The sequence below is a fragment of the Antechinus flavipes genome, chromosome 1, assembly GCF_016432865.1.
Source record: "Antechinus flavipes isolate AdamAnt ecotype Samford, QLD, Australia chromosome 1, AdamAnt_v2, whole genome shotgun sequence".
NCBI classification, from domain to species: Eukaryota; Metazoa; Chordata; class Mammalia; order Dasyuromorphia; family Dasyuridae; genus Antechinus; species Antechinus flavipes.
This window is the reverse complement of record NC_067398.1, coordinates 148728363-148749990: the sequence shown is the minus strand read 5'-3', so window position 1 is coordinate 148749990 and position 21628 is coordinate 148728363. Positions and strand designations below refer to the sequence as shown.

The 21628-nt window shown below is 33.7% G+C and overlaps 1 protein-coding gene across 1 annotated transcript in view; it reads right to left on the bottom strand.

Annotated features, from left to right (window-relative positions):
- Positions 1–4561: 4561 nt before the first annotated feature.
- RNF180 (ring finger protein 180) overlaps positions 4562–21628 on the bottom strand; it is a gene marked incomplete at its 5' end in the record, with an annotated part of 176715 nt that continues 159648 nt past the window's right edge. Inside the window, 1 exon segment of the mRNA XM_051971248.1 lies at positions 4562–7452. Coding sequence (XP_051827208.1) covers positions 7253–7452 — 200 coding nt within the window.

The following is a 21628-nucleotide window of genomic DNA, read 5'->3' as shown; positions in this document are numbered from 1 at the left end:
TTCCCAACTCCTGCCCCAAATATTGTTTTAACTTTCATTTGGATTTCTTGTCCATGAATAGTGAAAAGTGAGAAAACTTTGCTTCTACCTGTATGATCCTTTGTGATAAACATCAGATAAGACTTAAGTCTGAAAGTGTTCTAAATCAAAATTCAGAAATTACATGGAATATGCTTAGAAGGCAGTGTGGAATAGGGGGAAAAAATCTTGTCCTAAGAATCAGGTAACCTGGATTGCAGTCCTAGCATTATCCTCCAAAGGATGGGTGATCCTGAGCAAATTCCTTTTTTTTTTTTTTAATATGAATTTTTACTTCAGGGAGAAGTAAAGTTTATTTGTAAAATAAATTTCTCAAATGTGATTCACCCTATCCTCTTCTTTTTGTTCAATTCTGGATTAATTTCATGGTCTCTATGATCAGTTCAATATATATGTGCTGATTGATCCACTTCTGTAACTATCTATCCAGATATAGCACAGTCTAGCAGGGATCCTCAAATTACGGCCCGCGGGCCAGATGCGGCAGCTGAGGACGTTTATCCCTCTCATCCAGGACTATGAAGTTTCTTTTAAAGGCCCACAAAACAAAGTTTTTGTTTTTACTATAGTCTGGCCCTCTAACAGTCTGAGGGACAGTGAACTGGCCCCCTATTTAAAAAGTTTGAGGACCCTTGGTAGAGACTAGGCATCCTTCACCTGCCTGATTTTTCCTATGAATATAATAATTGGTTTAGTTGTCTGCTGACATGATTTCACCAAAGTATAGCTGTTGTGTATGCTGCAGCTTCTTTTTATTATTATTATTTTTATTTTTTATAATAACTTTTTATTGACAGAACCCATGCCAGGGCAATTTTTTACATTATCCCTTGCACTCACTTCTGTTCCGACTTTTCCCCTCCTTCCCTCCCTTCACCCTCTCCCCTAGATGGCAAGCAATCCTTTACATGTTGAATAGGTTACAGTATATCCTGGATACAATATATGTGTGCAGAACCGGACAGTTCTCTTGTTGCACAGGAAGAATTGGATTCAGAAGGTAAAAATAACCCAGGAAGAAAAACAAAAATGCAAATAGTTTACATTCATTTCCCAGTGTTTTCTTTGGGTATAGCTGCTTCTGTCCATCACTGATCAATTGAAACTGAGTTAGGTCTCTTTGTCAAGAAATCCACTTCCATCAGAATACATTTTCATACAATATCGTTGTTGAAGTGTATAATGATCTCCTGGTTCTGCTCATTTCACTTAGCATCAGTTCATGTAAGTCTCTCCAACTCTCTCTGTATTCATCCTGTTGATCATTTCTTACAGAACAATAATATTCTATAACATTCATATACCACAATTTACCCAGCCATTCTCCAATTGATGGGCATCCATTCATTTTCCAGTTTCTAGCCACTACAAACAGGGCTGCCACAAACATTTTGGTACATACAGGTCCCTTTCCCTTCTTTAGTATTTCTTTGGGACATAAGTCCAGTAGTAGCACTGGTGGATCAAAGGGTATGCACAGTTTGATAACTTTTGGGGCATAATTCCAGATTGTCCTGAGCAAATTCCTACCCTTTTTTCTATCTGTGAAATGATCGTTTCTAAAGTCTTTTGGCTCCAGATTTCTAGAACTAGGATCTACACGATAAGGGGAACAAAAAGATGCCACAGGAAAATCATTTTAAAAAAACAGCATTATGTATCCTTGTAAAGGGAGGTTTTGAGGACTGGAAATGTCTTTCAAGTACTCAGAGGCCTATGTGGAGGTGTGAGTTCACATATTTTGCTTGATCCCAAGGAGAAGTAGGAAGCAATGAATGGAGATTTCAGAGAAATTGGTTTTGATTCACAAGGGGGAAAAAAAAAAAGAGTAGAATAAATTGCTTTAGGAGATAGTGGAATCCCCTTCTCCAGAGAAGGAAAAAGCTCGAAAAAAGGAAAAAAAAAAAAAACAAAGCTGGATGACCACTTTGAGAGGATTTTGTAGAGAATAACTTGTAGAGGACTGGGACTAGACCACCACTTTAGTTTTATCCAACTCTAAAGTTGTAGATATTTCTAAAATATAATCCAATCACTTATTTCAGAAAAATCCAGGTCACTGGGAAAATAATCTAGTGAATAACAGTAGGTAAATCCAGACTTTTAAAAGAACTCAAATGAAAAAGGTGATTATTTCTACTTCTAAATTGAAAGTTTTCATTAAAGAACTAGATGCTTGGGTAGAAGTAGTTTCATAGCTTGTTAAATATTAACAGTATGGATTATTTGAAAAGAACACAAGTATTTTAGTATCACTGCAATGCTAGCTTAAAAGGCAGCATTAAAAAACCCTTTATTTCCTTTTTAAATAATATTTGAAAAATAACAAAGAATATTAAATACATGTCACTTGCAGAAAATTTGAAAAGTTCTCTAAAATTGTATTCTGATGCTTGTTTCTGGTGTGGAGGTGACCTTGGGCTATGCAAATCCTGGGAAAGCCTATCCAGGTTTCAAGTAAAGGTATGGCAGTGATGAGGACTGACCTCACTAGGTTTATTGAGTCTTTAAACCAGAAGGTTCACCACCATGGATTTTGGGGCAGTGACAGCTAATGAAACAGTCTACTGAGGTGTGGAAGAATTCCAACAATAATCAATGGAAGGAATAATCAATAAATCAATCACATTTGATGCAATGGCAGCTCTTTCAAAGTAATTTGAAGCATATATATAGTGCAATTTTAAAAATATCTTTTATTTAGTGGGAAAACACCATGAATATTCAGTACTTGTGGTTTGACTGACTTTAATATCTGGGTCAAATCTCATCCTTAGTTATATGTGTGGCTCTCATTGATTCTTGGCCTGTTTAAATCAATATGTTCTATGATGTACATTATCACAGAGATCATAAAAGCAGGGAATAATTGTGTCAGAAATGCTAGTATTTAGTGATTACCAATATTTATTATAAAAAGTATGTAATAGCAAAATAAAATGAGTGTGATTCATCATTACTAACTACATCATCAACAGTGGGTTTGAATAATTAAATGCCTCTATCCTTTCCAGGTAAAAAAAATCTTCAATCTATCTAGTTGAAAATGTGATCCAATTCATATATTGTAAGAGGTAATTATAACATACTGACATGCTTTTTTTTTGGACACATAAATATTCCTGTGACTTTATTACACATTTTTCTGTCAACCAGATTTGATTCAGAACAGTGCTTTGATCTGACATTAATATTAATCAGTTAATCAATCAGCCCTGTTTCTTTTTGATTCCTCTTTTGGGATTGGACAGTATATATATATATATATATATATTAGGTAAAAAAAGATGTAAAAATGACAAAGATATTTATTTCACAAGGGTAGGGGGCTTTAGTCCTCTGATCTGTTTATATGAAGAGAGAGTGGGGGAGGAAAGGAGAGACAGGAAGAAAGGAGAGACAGATGATAGCTTTTGGATAATTGTTTCAATTTTTCACTTCACATTTCCTGAGTACTTAGAGCTTTCACCTGAACAATTTGTATTTTTGTTCTTTTGCTATTATATCTGCTACTATCATTAGATTTCATGTCACTGACTTTTCCAATTTTTTTCAATTTCCATAACCTAGTTATGTTTGCACATTTTAAGTGGCATTGATTGATTTGGTAATAATGTCTTTCTAATTAGTATGTATTATTCTGTAAATTTTACTAACTTATAGGCCATTCTTAAAATTTGCATATTTTTATATCCTATTGAGGCTTCTAAATTTTCCAGATCACTAATAGGAAAAATCATGATAGAACATAAAATTGTCCTTTATCGTGGCTTGAGATTCCCATCTATATAACATGTATTTTTATTTTAAATCAGGGACCTCTAAATCATTCATGTATTTGCAGACTAATAAATGCAACTACATTCCTTTCCCTTTGGTTTGTTGGGTTTCCAATAAAAATAGCATATAGTTTGATCTAGTTAGCTATCAATTCCCTTCTTCACTCCTTCCTGATCCTTTCCTCTTTGCCTGATCTTCACGAAAGTATCTTGAAGAAAATGAAAAGATCTTGTTTACAAAAAACGCTTGGGACTGTAGTTTTAAGAACCAGAAAGTTGTTTTCAGGCATATCTATTTGAATTTTGTAAATATGGTTCATTTGATTAAAAAGGTATTCATATTCATATATGTATGATGGCCTTCTAGTGGCAACTGGCACATTCCTTCTTTCTTTGCTCACTTATCTTATCCTAGCAGTCTCCACATCTCGGAAAACATGACGACCTTTGATTTTCTATTTCCCTTTTATGTTTCCCTTTCTTCAATCTGTTCCCATTTAGATCTTGTTTTCTTCAAACTCTTTTCCCAGCTGTGATATGATCTCTCAATCTGGATCCTTTTTTTCCTTTGTCATGGCATTTGATCTTTCTCCTAGAAAGTCTTTCTATCTGCTGGTAGAGTTTTAATTATTTTGCACATTTTGTCTAATACTAGTCTTATGTGCTGAGGAAAAAAGTCATAATGTGGCAATAATAGTCATATCGATGGCAGCAATAAAACAGCTTCAATAACATTAAAAAAATAAGTTCTAATAATTTATTTACACAAATTGTTAGACTCAAAGTGCATTACAGAACAGAAATTTTTGCAATTTGCCACTCTCATTTTATAGGTGAGGAAACCAAGGCTGGAAGACATCTATCTACTGAATTGCCTAGGGTTCTATAATAACTTGTAGTAAGAAATTTGTTCCCAAGGCATATCAACTTTATTCTAAAACATGATTTATTCTTAATAAAATCATGCTACTTAGTTCACTTAATGCAATTTATTTTTTTTTAAATATCTAATATTTTAAAGTATTTTCCAAAACGTTGATAAGCACCAATAAAAGACAACTATCAAGCAGCATTCTTCAGGGGGCTTTTCATAAGTAACTTTTTTTTTATTTCTATGAATGAAAGAAAAACCCTACTTCATGGAAGATATTAAAATTGAGAATTAAAAAAAATACTTTTAATTGAGTATGGTCTGAAAGAACATTGTGGTGAAAGTCAGGTAGTCTGAATAGTCAGCAGTTTTACTACAGACTTACTATGTGTGACTTTACACAAGTCCTAAAGAGTTTTCTTCATGCCTTGGTTTCCTCTTTCATTTCTGCATTATATACAGATGGTACAAGGAGAAAATGAGCTAACAGATGTGAAATATTCATTAGGGGGAAAGTGCCATGTAATATAATTAATCATTTAGTATACATTAATAATGTTTGTTCATATCTACAAAATTATATGATATAGGAAGCATGTGATGTTTTTTTTCAGTGTAGAGAACATCCAATGGGATAAATTCCTCCACAGACTGAGAATAAAAATTTATACTTAAGTCGTCCTAGGAAATTGTCCAAGGTACACAGGAGTTTAGTGCCTTGACAGAGCTGATCAAACTTGTCAGAGGCAGCACCTGAATACAGGTTTTGCTTCCTTTTTGTCCAGCAATCTAATTATTATAACATGCTGCCTCATCTACACATATTAAAACATTAATTTAAAAATTAAATCTATGTTATTTTAAAAACATCAAATATTCATACAATCTATGTTGATGAATAGGTAGGTAGTTGAGCTGAAATATAGTTATTATAATGTACTGAAGCTAGGTGGGCCTGGATAGAATGATAAAATAAAGGCTATCTAGATATGGGTGGTATTCATTTAAAATACTATGTTAAACTTTCTTTTTTTCTCATTTCTTTTGCTAAGGCAGATTGAAAACACAGGTTTAACATCTTCAATGCTCCTGTGCTGTCATTAATTATTATTTCTAGCTTATGAATGGGTCCATCTACCCAGAACAGAAATAAGCCTGTTAGGTTATTTCAGACATAAATCTTAGGAGGGAAAAATGCTTTAAACTAGGAGTCCTATTTCACACAAACACAATTCTTATGACTTAAAATGTGCAAGCTTTCTTTCTTTGTGATTCAGGTCTTTTAGCTTCATAGAGACACCTGGTTCAAATCTGCCTGCAATGAGAAAACATTTGAAGCTTTTGAAACTGTTAAAAATTACAGGTTATTATGCTACTTTTTTGAAAAGAAAAATCTCAGAATTTGGGACTGAGTAGTACAGTTTATATGAAGTAACCTTCACAAGAGAAGACTATTAAAGGTAAATTGATTTTCATAGCCCTAAGATTATTAAAACTCTATTCATTCAAACAATATCAACATGTTGATGATAAAAGGGTTATTGTAATTTTTCTTTTTATGAGAATAGAGAATATGGATTTATAATCATACTGTCTAAGCTGTCAATGTTGGCATAAAACTCTATCCAGAATTAATAATAATGTATAGAGAGAAATGTCATAATTTATATAAGGAAAATCAATATTTGTTGTTTTAAACAAGTCCTTGTCCTAAGAAGTCTATCAGTGAATAACATGTTTTACATGTTTTACTTATCTCAGTAAAGCTAGTCAACTGGGGCCATGTGTTCCTCCATTAGGATACTGAAGCTCACTTAGCAAATTATTTCTTAAGGTCACAAAGTTGTACCTAGGAGTTTCCTAAAACTCCTAAAGAGTTTTTTCCTAAAAAGAGGCATTTATTTCCTTCTTATTGGCAGGCAATAATTTCAATATTCCTTGCTTTTATCCTTCTTTGGTGCTTGAAATGACATATTAAACAACCTATTATGGTACTGCCAGCTTCCAGTTATCCATATGAATGAGAAGGAATAACTTCAAGTTCAAAATAATTCATTCTTCCTTAATTTCTGACTTAGTTTCTGAGAAATGTGATTTCTTTTCAAGGAAGATAGTGTGCCTAAAAATAATCAGAAATTGACTGGTGTGTATATGTGTTAAAATGATACAGAATATTCTCTATCTAGATCAATGCTTCAGTACCAAACTTAATTTTTTCAAAAGGAGGAAGCATCTTTTCAAATAGGAAAAATATGGAAAGAAAGGTGATAATTGCAAAAATACAAACAAAATATATTAAAAGCTATTATGGGATTGACTGTGCTGTGCTATATACTAATAGGCTTGATTTTGAGTTAAGTTCAAATAGCTTACTGCTATCGACATAAGAAACATCAATAAGTAGTTTATCAATCCCAGGCTTTGTACAGACCAAATAATTCAATATACTGTAACATATAAAAACTTCAGAAAACTTTAAAAAGACTTATTTTCTTTAAGTCACTGGTATTTACATAATCAAGGCTTTATATAATTGTTCAACTTTATTAAGATGTGAAAATTCCTAAAACGGAAAGAAAAAATAGCAAAGAAAGCAGAAAACAATGAATCCAATGACCCAGTTTACTGAATAGATATAGATGATAACCATGTCCATGTCAAACCACCATGCACGGCTGTCATCCTCAAAGTGCATATAATCCATTCTATGAGCACCATGTGGAAATTGTCTCCTTGTAACTGGATCTGCACGTCTACGGAAACCTGAATAAAAATATATGAGCAGATTTTTTAAAAAGTTGTTTAAATTAATAATTATTAAGAGTGAAACTAGGTTATGAATATTCACAATTCTAACTTTTTGTGAACAGAAAAATCTCAGAATTTGATACTGATTAGCATGTTTTATATAGTATCTCAATAAGAAAGGATAACTATTAAAAATAAATTGGTTTTCATACCCCTAATATTATTAAAACTCCATTCAAACAAATATCAGCATGTCAATGCTATCTGTAATGTAATTTTTAATAGGGGAATAGAGAATATGGATTATAATTATACTGTATGAGCTGTCAAATGTTGGGATAAAACTCTAATAAAAGATTAGGAGAGGGGTAGAAACATAGGATAAGGTCATTTTGGACTTTAACAGGGTAGGTCTGACAGAATACACATTATGGGGACTATTTCTTCACAGCATATCTTGGACCTAAGATTATTTTTAATGCTATTTTGTGCAACATATTAATTTGCTTATGTGGGCAAGAAGCAAAGAGGATACAAAATAGCAAAATTAAGAGGCAGAGAACTATTGATTGACAGGAAAATGTTTCCAAGGTCAGGGGATGAGCAGGAAAACTGAAGGAAGCAAAATTTTATTTATTTACATCTAAGGAAAGGGTATACCAATTTGTAATGTGACATATACATCCACTAAAGTATCAGTGATTCATAATCTTTAGTTTTGCTCTTATGTCATCTGTCTGCATGAATTAGTAAGTGTAGGGGGCACTAACAATGATTACTGCTGCATTATTTCTTAGGGGTCAAATTTAGGACTATACCCATCTATATTCTTGAAAGTACCATATCAGTAGAGATGAAGGTCATGTCAATATCCATTCAAGATGCCAAAACCTTGGAAGTTATACTAATGACTTAAAAAAAAATGTAAGCTGGAACTGTTGATGGGAAGGAATAGAATTCATATATGAACAGGGAAAATAACCACTGGTTACAGGTTATGGTGACAGAAAAAGTTCTTTTTCTCTTCCAGAGAAAGGAATTGGGTTAGATTTAGAGGTAAAGACAAAATTAGGGTTAGAGTTACAGTTAGAACACATTTCTTTTGAAGACCAAATAATTCTATCTTGAGCTATTTATCTCAAATTCTCATAATATGCTTGCTGAACATTTCCTGTTAATCCTGTGTATGCCTTGTTCATACACAGTTGTTTTTACCTGGCCTCCCCTATGTGTCTGCAAGCTCTTTGAGAGTTGACTAACAGATATAAGGACTATCTTTTGCCTTTCTTTGCATCCCTAGTGTTAAGCACAGTTCGTCATATAGTAAGTGCTTAATACTGCTTACTGACTGACGGGTATTTCCAAAGATGCAATATGAAAGTTTATTACAGGAAACTGTGTCTTCATTTTTGCAAGATAGTAGTAAATGGACAATTCCTTCTTTTGACCTCCAAAAAGTCCTCCAAATTGAGACATATAAAGATTTCCAAAGCAGCCTATGTTTATAGACAGAAAAAAAGCAGTAATGTCACTTTCAGATGCATGTACCTTTGAGGAGGATAAAAAGGGGCAAGTATGACAGAGTAGGAGGAAGAACTACAGTCCTGCTCTATCCTACCTCTGATTCCTCCAGAGACCTAGAAAATATGCCATTAAGAATTCTGATGAGGAAATTCAATAAACAAAGTCATTGTGAGTTACTTTTCCAACCTAGATCAGAATAGGTACCATGCATGCAGTTTTGTGGACTCTGAGGATGTGATCAGGCCTGAAGTGGACTAGGCAGAGCATTCCAGCACAGGGTAAAAGAAGCCCCAAGACTGAAGGTGAAGTCTTATTAATACAAAATTCTTGCATATGGTCAGTCTTTTAAGCATACATGTTTTTATACATATATACTCACTCAAGACATTAGGCAACAACATTTTGAATAGTATCATAGTCTGGAAATATTCCACACATTTGTTAGGGCTTCACTGTATTTTATGACAACTGTGTGTATTTTTTTTTTAATACCTCACAGACTATCTTTACAGCTGTTACTTTCCAAATGTCTGTTGTTTGCTAATTTGGGAGATGGTTCTGGTCCTGTGGTTTCATTGGAATAGAGAGCTTTCCAATGAAGAAACTCCTTCTATCAGTTTGGCTAGGCACCTGTTTTTCAACTCACAGTCTGAAAGAATTTCCTGAAAAACTGAAGGATAAATAATTTTTATGTAGACACAAAGCTAGCTATATATGTGCCAAAGGCAGGACTTGAATCCAGGTCTTCTTGCCTTTGGGACTAGGTTTCTATCTGCTTCTACCTCATATTCAATCAATCAAGAATGAAAGGTAATAAACTCATAATTTCATAAAAAAGAAATGTTAATCTAATATATGTAACTCATATTCATAAGTACATATATATCAGGAATTTGGAATAATGAAACATATAACATGCTTTGTCTTGAGCAAGAACAATTACTGAATCAAATTTGCAATATAAAAATTCCTATTAAATGTCAAATGATTACATTATAAAGTCTAATTTAAGATATATTTAATATTGGTTTACTTAAAGTGACTCCTACATACAGACAAAAACCAGAGATTGCATTTATTTTTTCTAAATCTCCTAGATTCCAGCAACTATCCAAACATAACTAATGTTACCAAATGTTCACATAATTATATGTTGATTACAAAATAATTTTAAGGTATTAAGGCAAAAATAGCCTTCTAAGTTTTTTGGGGGGGCATGTATTTGCTATGAAAGTTAAAACAAATAGAAGTAAATCACATATAGCAGGCTTGAATAAGAGATCTTTACAGAAAGGATAATGGACATTCAAATTTGTGGATGGAAAATAAATAAAAATATTGCTGGTGCCAGAACTTCTATTATCATCCAACAGAGAAAAATCATATTTAAAGGCCTCATTTCTAAAATATACAGAGAACTGACTTAAATTTATAAGAATTCAAGCCATTCTCTGTTAGAATCCTTACAAGGTGTTAAGTCACTAGAGTTGATAGAAACAATGCTTATGTAATTGGTTTCCACTTTGAGAGTTCACACATTAGCTCACATATTAGAGTTCACAAATTCAGGAGATTCACAAATCAGAAACTCACAATCCCACTCTCTCAGAGGAGGAGTCAACCTTTGGGTTCCCACCTTTAAGAGATCATATATAAGGATCTCTTGGAGTCAGTTGGGAGGAGTAGAACCAAGATTCAGAGAGAGCTGGAGGCTGAAGCTGGCAGACAATCTGCAGGAGCTCTTGGAACCAAGGAGGGAGATAGGCCTCTAAGAAAACTAACTGGGCTATTTTGAAGGAGACAATAAAGGATTTAAACTTTTAACACCTGGCTGCATTTGGAGTGATTATTACATTGAACTGAAACTAAGGCTGCCTCCAGAAGCCCCACAAGAAACCTGCTCCCAGAGAACGATCATATTATAGAAAAGAAGACACCACCACAATTCTCCAATTGATAAATAGTCAAAGGATATGAACAATTTTCAGATGAAGAAATTAAAACCATATGAAAAGGTGCTCTAAATTACTATTGATCAGATAAATGCAAATTAAGACAATTCTAAAATACCACTACATACTCTTAGTTTGGCTAAAATGACAGGAAAAGATAATGACAAATGTTGGAGGGGAAGTGGCAAAACTGGGACACTTAACACGTTGGTGGAGTTGTGAACTGATCCAATGATTCTGGAGAGCAATTTGGAACTATGTCCAAAAAAGAATCAAACTGTGCATACCCTTTGATCATCAGTGTTTCTACTGGGCTTATATCCCAAAGATATCTTAAAGGAGGGGAAAGGAACCTACATGTGCAAAACTGTTTGTGGCAGCTTGAGACTGGAAACAGAGTGGATGTTCATCAATTGGAGAATGGTTGAATAAGTTATGGTATATAAATGTTATGGAATATTATTGTTCTGTAAGAAATGACCAACAGGATGATTTCAGAGAGGCCTGGAGAGACTTAGATGAACTGATATTGAGTGAAATGAGCAGAACCAGGAGATCATTATACTTGGCAATAACAAGACTATATAATGATCAATTCTGATAGACGTGGGCTCTCTTCAAAATGAGATTATTTAAACTAGTTCCGATTGTTCAGTAATGAAGAGAGCCATATACACCTAGAGAGAGGACTGTGGAAACTGGGTATCGATCACAACGTAGTATTTTTACTTTTTTGTTGTTATTTGCTTGCATTTTGTTTTCTTTCTCATTTTTTTTTCCTTTTTGATCTGATTTTTCTTGTGCAGCATGATAATTGGGGAAATATGTGTAGAAGAACTGTACATGTTTAACGAAAATTAGATTACTTGCTATCTATGGAAGCGGTTGGGGGGAAGGGAAGGAAAATTTTGGAAAACAAAGTTTTGCAAGGATGAATGTTGAAGATTATATATGCATATTCTTTAAAAATAAAAAAGCTTTAATTAAAAAAAAAAACAGGAGGGCATACACATAGAAGGAAAGAACAGTTAACAATGCTAACTGCTACCATAAGATAATAAGATACAATAACAATGGAGAAAATGCTATTAAAATTGTTAATTAAAAGATCACTGGTAACTTTGAAGAAAGTAGTTTCAGAAAAGTGAGGAGACCAGAAGCCAGACTGCAGAGAATTAAGATGAAATAAGCATTATTAAATATCTACTATGTGCCAGACACTATGTTGAGTTTTACAAACATTATCAGTTTGATCTTTGCCATAATCTTGTAAGGTAAATGCTATTATTATTATTCTCATTTAATAGCTGAGGAAACCAAGAAATAATATAGAGTTTAGATGACTTACTGAGGATCACAGCTATTAAATAGCTGAGACTGGATTTGAATTCAAGTCTTCCTGACTCTGGCCCTGCACTCTGTCCACTAGACCACCAGCTACTTTTTAAGATGAAAATGGGAAGAAAGGAAGTAGAAGCATTGAGTTTTAGTGACTTTCTTAAAAAAGAGGCTGAGTGAGAAAGTGAGGAAAGATTCAAAATAATAGCAAGTTTTTTTTTTTTTTTTAATGAGAGACTCAAACATTTTTATAGGAAGTAGGAATAGGGATAAAGTCTGATTTTACCGGCATAGGGAACATCCAGGCACTTTCTCAGCAACTTCTTATCTTAGGCAATTGTATAGAGCATCATATACTAAATATAAGGAGAGATCTTAAGGTGCAATGGGAGGATTAAAAAGTATGGAAATGTACTAGTGAGTAGTATAGAGTTTCAACTAGGAAGTAATAAAAAGACTGCATTGCTGTAGATAAGACTGTCTTGATCTGGTGATAAATTTGTACTGGGACTAACCATCTCTATTCAATAGCAGGGGAATGTGGGGGAGGAAGTAGATAGTCTGGTAAGGTATAAAAGAGCAAGGGAGAAGAGCAGAGAATAGTGTAGACTTTGATTCATGTATGGTACAATTAATAGCCACTTAGGTTTTCTAGTCTCAGTTGCCTCCTCAGAAAAATGGGAATAACAACAATTATTTAGAAGAATTATGAACATCCAAATATGAATATAAAGCACTTTGCAGACCTAAATGCACTACATAAAGGCTAGCTCTTATAATTCTTTTTGTTAAATCAATACTTAATTTCTATAGCATTTTATCTTTCATAGTTTAATTTCTATAGCATTTTAAATGAACATACATTGCTTATACAAACATAAAATATGCTCAAGAGAAATTACTATGAAAATTATTTTTAAAAAATTAATGCATGTTGATCCAAACTTCATATATGTTTGAAATATATGGAGTTACACATTTTTATTTTCAATAGTATTAAATGGAAGTATTTTTAAATAGTGGGGAAGTTTGAGCATATGCTATTTAAATGCCAAGGATATGCTTGATATTGTAAAGCACACAAAGTCAGCAATAAAACATAACTTTTTGGCAAGCAGGCAGGCAAAGGTAAGGGATGAAAAAATATTTTAAACAAATGGGGATATTAAATTATCAGGTCAGAAATGTTTTATATTGTTGGATTGCTTTTTACTCATTTTCAGAAGCCCTGATGTGATTTAGAATAACTTTCAGAAATGAAAGGCTTTTATTCTCCCATTGTCAGGACTGAAATCAAGGAAAGGCTCATTTGGTTGGTTTCACACAGAGTTTTAGAGTTCAGTGACTTTCTGGAGAGCCTCTGATTCATCTCCTTAGGCTGGCACAGCTTGGCATGGATTGAGTAAAATTTAAAAAAAAATAATCAAACCATATTAATGTTTTGCTTTTTTATTTTTTAAGCGTAACAATGAACTAGTTGAGTACACTTTAATCAAGAAAAAAAGGATATGATGATACTACAGAGCATTTTGAACAATTTTTCCCCAAGTGCTATGATCATGAATCTCTCCAGCCTCAAGAATTATTTTAACAAATTTCAGTCTCTTCAGTGAATTAGCTACTTCAGGAAGAGATGAGATATTTAGAGATCTTTGACTTACATATGACAAACATCTGACCTGAGAAATTAAATAATAATTTGCATTTAAGAGGAAAAACAGAAGCCCTTAAATTAGAAGCTTCTTGTTTACCATGTTTCCTTTTGCTACTATTTCACTTTTCTATGTTTAAAAAAGAGGCCTTCATTTATTCACTCACTCAGCAGGTATTTATTTACTGATGGCATACTATGAGCACACAATTGTGGTTGGTGCTAACAATAGTTTTTTTCAAGTTTAAAAATGGGAGGGGGCAGCATTGGATTAGATAACCTCTAAGGCCCTTTTGAAATCTAATATTCTTAGGTCAAGAAAAGAAGGTAAATCTCAAGGAGTTTGTAATCAAGTTGAATATAAAACATATGAAAGAATTAAGCAACAATGTACATACAACTAAGAACAAAACAAATTATACAGAAGAACCAAAATGAAAAATACAGTGAACTCTAAAGGAGTTTAGCAAAGGGAGAGATAATTGTGGGTTAGACTAAATATAGGAATTAAAGTTGACTACAAAATATGAATAGGCTTTGGATAGGCAGGAATGGAAGAAAAAAGAAGGCATTTAAGATTGGGAGAATGAAATGGTTATAGAGTCATGTATACGTATTCAGACTTAGAAATCAGATAAAAAGGGATAATTGATCATAGTAAAAGTGCTCTACTATGTGATGGTTATAGCTTAAATCCCCTGATGACTGGTATAAATCTATTTTGGGGTCATGTATGCATGAAAAATGTTATCAGCTACTTTTTATTTTTAAAATTTATTTTGTTAAAAAAAAGAGTTAAAGTTGAAAAAAGGAAAAATAGAAAAGGAAAACAAAATAAAATAGAAGATTGTCATGTGTCCAGCAGACTCTCAGGGAGGATTTTATATATATAATATATAACAAAATACCAGTTATATAAAGGATATACATACTAGAAGAAATTACATTCATGAGTGTTCATTTTTTCTTTGCTTCCTTGTAGGTTATTCTTTTGTTCTTTCCTGTGTGCTTTTCTTACTTTATTCTTTTTTTCCCCTTCATTCCCTCTACTTCTCCCAAGCAGGCTTAGTTAAACAGAGATATATACATACACACATATATACATTCATACCTTCCCATAGGTCCACACACATATACATATAGAGCAACATGCATCCATATCTACATATATTCAGTTAGACACACATACATTTATCTATTATATAGACATTCATCTAAAGCAATATTAGTATGGCTAATAAATAAACTTCGCCCCCACTCATGTAGCCTTCCCTTGTCCTTTTCCTGTACTCTTTGCTTCCTTGTCCATTTATCCTTCCCTCCTTACTTCTTTTATAGATTGTAAAGGGTGCTATATATATGCTTATTTAACTCATATTTAACATTAACCATGTAGATAGGTTTTCAGAACTACAAGTCCTCCTCCCTGATCTAATGCCTCTATTCCTCATCTGCATCTCATCTGTATTACTACTTTACCTTTTTCTAGGCAGTTTTGCTTTTTAGAGGCAGATCAGTTACCCAATTGCTAATGTCAATCTTAAACATATGGTATACATTTTCATGTAAAAAACAAACAATTTGTTCATGTTAAGTACCTTGAAACTGGTTTGATATTAGCTCTTTGATATTAGCTCTTATATGTTAAATTTTCTATTGAATTTGGGTGTTTGAAAGAAAGTCCTTAAAATCTGCAAATTCATTGAATGTCCATTCTTTTTTATTCAATATTATAGATAATTTTTCTGGATGTGATATTTTTGGCCACAGGGCAATTCTTTTGATTGCCAGTATATGTGATTCCAGGACCTTAAGTCTTTTCTTGTGGCTGCTCAAAACTCTTGTACAATTCTGGCTATAGTTCCAGTGTATTTGAATTGTTTTTTTCTTGTTTCTTACAAAATTTTCTATTTGATTTGGAGGTTTCAAAATCTGTCAATAATATTTCTGTGTGTTTTCTATAAAGTTCAAAAAGAACTTTTTGAACTTTATAGAAAACACACAGAAATATTATTGACAGATTTTTGTCAATATTTTGTCAATATTTTGGTGATAGATGGATTTTTCCCTATTTCTACTTTCCCCTCATGTTCTGCCACTCCAGGACAATTTTCTTGGGTTATTTCTTGCATTGTTGTGTCAAGATTCTTTTTTTGGTCACAGTTTTCAGGTAGTCTAATTATTCTTAAAATTTTCTCTTCTTGATGTTTTGCAGATTTTTTTTTTCATATTTCACATTCAGTTCCATTTTTTCCTTCTTTAAATTCAGTTTTGTTATTTCTTGGTCTCTTATAGCTTCACTAGCTACCCCTTGCTCAATTCTAATTTTCAAAGAAAGAATGATTTTCATCTATAAGAGTCTGATTCTTCTTTTCTAGTTTAACTTTTTTCATAATTTTCTTGAATTTTTTTTTTAGTTTTTCTTCAATGTCTCTAATTTTTAAATTTTTTGAGTTCTTCTGTAAGGCAGAATATTATTGGGGTATAAGAAGGTTTTTTTTTTTTTTAACTTCAGTGTTCTCATCTGAAGATGCACCCTGGCCTTCTTTATTCCCACAGTAAGTTTCTATGCTGGTTATTATTATTTTTTAATTAGAAGTATTACTATAAGTACCTCTAATGGTGGGATGAGGGATGGTGCTTCTAGCTTCACTTCAGGTCACCCCTCTTTGGAATCGCAAAGGAAAAACTCCACCTTCCTACAAGTGTGGGCTCCGCTGCCTCTGCACTCACTGGGTGTGCTGGCTCTTTTCTGCCTAGGACCAAGTCTGCAGCACAGCTAGGCCTAGTATTCCTAATCAGCAGAGAGGTTTCTGCAGTCTTTTCAGACTCAGTGTCCGGGAGATGAAAAATTTTCATGGTTCATTCTGAGGTTCCAGCCAAACCCAGCCAGCCTCAGGGGTCTGCCTATTTGGTGCTTCTGTGGGGTTATTCTAGAAGTGCTTGTACTTTACACTGGTTTATCCCAGGCCTGAAATCTTTCTTCAGGTATTTTTGGCTTATAACAGAAGAACCCTTGTTTTGGCCTACTTGTTTTTGATTTTTCACTAGTTCACTCTGAGCCACAAATTTGTTCTGTTTGTGGGGGAAATTTGGAAAGTTTGAAGTTTACTGACCAACTTCATCATCATCTCAGAATCCTGCTCAGCAGCTTGTTAAAGGAGAATAAACATACTTACCCTAGTGTCAGATATTTGCCAAATTGGGAGAAATTCTCATTTGAGCAAGAAAAGATGGAGTTCTTAGGGTACACAGTTAATTATGAGAAGTCTGTGTACTCATACAAAGTGAAAAATGTGTGAAGAGGACTTCTACTTCCATAAAAAGCTTATAGCTGATTCCTGATTTCTTGGAGGAAGAACTACTACTTTAGCCTCAGGTTTTCTGCTTTAACAGTGGAGTTTCACCTGCTAAAAGCATCTCAGGACTTTCTAGTAGAAGTCAGAGAAAGAAAGTATATTTAGTGACTTTGACTTAGAAAACCTATTGATCTCAATCTCTACTTTTGACAAACTTAGATATGCAGAAATAGTTCATTGTTTAACTGAGCCCATAGTCTCACAGGTTTCTGCCTCTTCTATGAACTGATTCCTATGTGTATGTCTTCTGCTTCACTTCATCAGCTTCTCTACAATTTGGTAGAAAGTGCTACTCTTAGTCAAAGCTACATTTGGGGCATGGAAGCAATCCATCATTGTATATATTAACTCCTAGATTCTAAACTACACTCATACTTCTTAACAGCTCAAGTAATCTGTTGGGCATTTTTTTTTTTTTTCCAGCAGTTTCGATTTCACTCATACACATTTCCGGATACTGAAACTGGTAAGCAGATGAACGTTCATGAACATCTAAGCATAGATCCTAATAAATCAAGCACCTCAACAGGTCTTCCTGTAGACTATAAACTTTGAAACTATTAAATCTTGATCAAAGGTATTAGAATTAAATATCAGCAGATGAGTAATTATTATAAACAAGTTAAATGTACATAAAACCCAAACATGAAGGAAGGCTGGACTCTGACTGAATTTATCCTTCTACTAGTTCCTCTGAACAAGAAAGGATAGACAATGCTCTTTCTCTGTCAAAGTATTCCAATGGGGCATGGTGATCTAATCAGTTCCTAAAATTTCTGGTGGCTACAACTGATACATTAGGTAGTATACCTAGTCACATGAGGTCTGTCCTTAGGTCAAGGAAAAGCTAAGAAGATCCTGCAACCACTAAACATTTCCTTCCATCCATGGAGGATACTAATGTTAGAATTACCTGTGGAATCATCCCAATTCCAGGGATAGTGGGTTATGGTAAACTCTGCCTAAGGAGGTTAATTTCTTCCTGTGAAGGATCATTTTGTGGTGATAAAAACTCCCTGCCATATCACCTCTGATGGCAGGTCCTGATTTAGGTTGCACTCACTTGGCATTATTTGTGACTTACAAAAAAAAGATTCACTGCTATAAAGCATGTCACTTATGATTGTTCTTTGTTCTCAAAAGGGACCAAAATGACATTACTTATGTTTAGAATTAAGTTACAATGTGTCCGACTGTGACTGATTAGACCAATACAAATTCAGAATGCTCTATCACAGATTAGATATGACCTGTGAACATTTGGGCTGAATTCTCTAAATCTACACATCTAGCATTTCTTTTGAGCTACTTCAATTCTGCTTTGCTTACAGAGCACAACACCTTCTCTGATGAGGGCATGCTATGCTGGGTGGTTCTGTGCAGGGGCTCCCATGTCATGAAATTAATTCCAAAGGTTTTGAGACTGTCCCGTATTACTTTTTCTGACCATCTTGTGAGTACTTACCTTGTGTGAGCTCTCTATAAAAGAGTTTCTTAGTCAAGCATATATTTGGTATATGAACTACATGGGCAGCCCATCAGAGTTGTGCTCTCTGCAGTAGAGTTGGAATGCTTGGCTGCTTAGTTCAAGAAAGTACCTCAGTGTCTGTTACCTTATCCTGCCAGGTGTCTTTGAATCTTCCTAAGACAATTCAAATAAATGGAAAAGATTCAGTTTCCTGGCACAGTGCTGATATACCATCCATATTTCACAGGTATACAACAATGAGGTCAGCTCAACAGACCTAAAGATCATCAATTTAGTTAGCAGCCTAATACCTCTTCCTCTCCCACACTTTACTTCAGAGCCTCCTAAAGACTGAGCTAGTTCTAACAATACAAACCTCAACCTTATTATCCCTGTGTACATATATGGAAAACATACTGCCAAAGTAAGTGAAATTATCCACAGAATTCAAAACATCTCCATTTGTTGTAATCAATGGTTCCATGTATGGATGATATTTTATCTCCATTTAATGGCAACTATATTGGCTGATGGAACATCTGTGTTTTCTTGGTGTTTAATTGTTAGGTTAAAATTAGTACAAGCAGCAGAGAATTGATCCATACTTTGTTGCATCTCAGCTGCAGAGGATGAAGTGAGTGCACAATCAACTGCAACCAAAAAAAAATTATGCAACAGTATTCCTTTCATTTTATTCTGGCTTGTAACCATTTCAAGTTGAATAACTTATCTAATCAGTGGAGTCACTGACCATAATGCTGTGTTCATCCTCATTGAAGGCCTCTGACAATATGACTAAAGATATGCTAAAAAGCATGGAAGCAAACACACAGCTTTATTTCACTACATTGGTGACTGGAAAAGCACTAAAAATATTGTTCATGATCTAGAACCAGGTAAACATGCCTTCATGAAACTGATGTATAATACTCATGAATTTCTCTGAGCAACCACATTTTGACACAATTTTCCATATGCTCTCACAATTGACAGTATAAAAGGCCTTGGTCAGATCTACAAATGTGAACAAATCTCTGTTCTGCTCTCAGCATTTCTCCTGGAGTTCTCAGGCAGCAAACACTACATGAACTATTTCTTGAGCCTTCCTGAAGCCACATTAGATTTCAAGTAGATGAATATTTTTGGATGAAGGATCAATCTATTAAAGAGGAGTCTAGCAAAATCTTGCCAGCACTGACTAAGAGAGAGACTCCCCTATGACTGTCACAGGACAATCTTATTTATTTTTATCTTTCTAGAGATGGACAACAGAGGTTGTCTTGAACATTTGGGGAATAACCTCCTCTTGCCATATAACTTGGAAAATTTCAATTAGCCTTTGTACAAGTAACAGACCCTCCTCCTTATCTGTCACCTTGGTAAATCTCAGCTGGAACAGAATCAGCACCAGGTGATTTGCCAGAAGAAGATCCTAATGGCATTCAAAATCTCTTTTTCAATTGGAAATTTATCTAGAAAAGAATCTGACTTCAACCTGAGGAAAATGGCCAATGGATTTAGCATTGATTGAAGACAATCTGCTGCAAACATTCTAGGAGCATGTACTGATGATGAGTGGAATCATATTAGCAAAACTTTACAACTTCAGGCAGATAAGAATAGGTTTATGTTTTATTTCAGTTGCCCTGGAGCTTCATTTCAAGGAAAGGTTTGTCATGAGTTCATGATAATCACTGGAAATTTTTCCTGTTCATCTTGTTCAATTAATATAGAAACTATCCAATTAAAATAATATTACTACAGGTCAATACTTTTTCATCTACATTTAATGACAAGTTTTTTTTTTTTTTTTTACTCTCTTGCACCAAATTCATCTATGAACTACATACATGCAGTGACCATGGGCACACTATTTTTGGGAACTGACAAAAATCTAATTTATTTTCCTTTCTACAAAGGAAAACCTAAAAGAATTTAGAGTATTCACAAGATTTTGTCTTTAATTCCTATTTTTGGTATCATATTTACCTGGTCAATATTTTTAGAGGATGACAGGATAATTTTAAAATGGGAATATTATATAAAAAAGTCAATCATTAAAATAACCAAGACAATACTTTGATTTAGCCTTATTTTAAATTCTCCTCAAGCAAATTATCCAATATGTAAGTATATATCTCCATCTATATGAGAAGAAAAAGAGATTATGAAAAGAAAACACCATCGGTGGGTTAATGTAATTTTGGGGATGAACAAGGTGACAATTTCTGGAGAATGGTATGCCTCTACAATGAGAACATTTATTTTGCCATTCTTAAACTTCAGCAGCTTTTCTCCAATGCAATCCTCTACTTCTGATTCCTGTTCTTCTGAGTAAAAGTTGAGGTGGGGAGGCAGATGGCAATGAAAAAGAAGATGTGTTGTTAATATTTCTGTTTAGGGGCAGAAAGAGTTTCTTAATTTTGAACTTATATCATTGAAGCATAACTGAAATTAAATGTATCACTCATCTTTAATTGAAGGGTGAATGACAGACTACTGATATTAAAGATACTAATTAATTCTTTAAGTCATATATTATTTATAGGGATTGGTACTTTTCTTAAAATATCTTTGCAAAGCTTATTTAAGTTGATGTGGTACAACAACTCTATTTATTCCCATTTTATAGATGAGAAAATTGATGCTGAGAAAAGTAAAATAGGATCACAGAGCTAGTAAATGTCTCAGACAAGATTTGGATTCAGATTACCTGAGTTCAAGTCCATTTACTATGCCAGTTCTATTTGACAATGTTCACAATCTGCTGGCTTGATTATGGAAGAAAAGGCCAATGTGTAATCATCTTTCTACAATGGGAGATACTTTCTATATGAAGTACACTTAAAATTTATCCTTCTACAAAAATAAAGCATTTATTAATTATTTACTCTGTGCA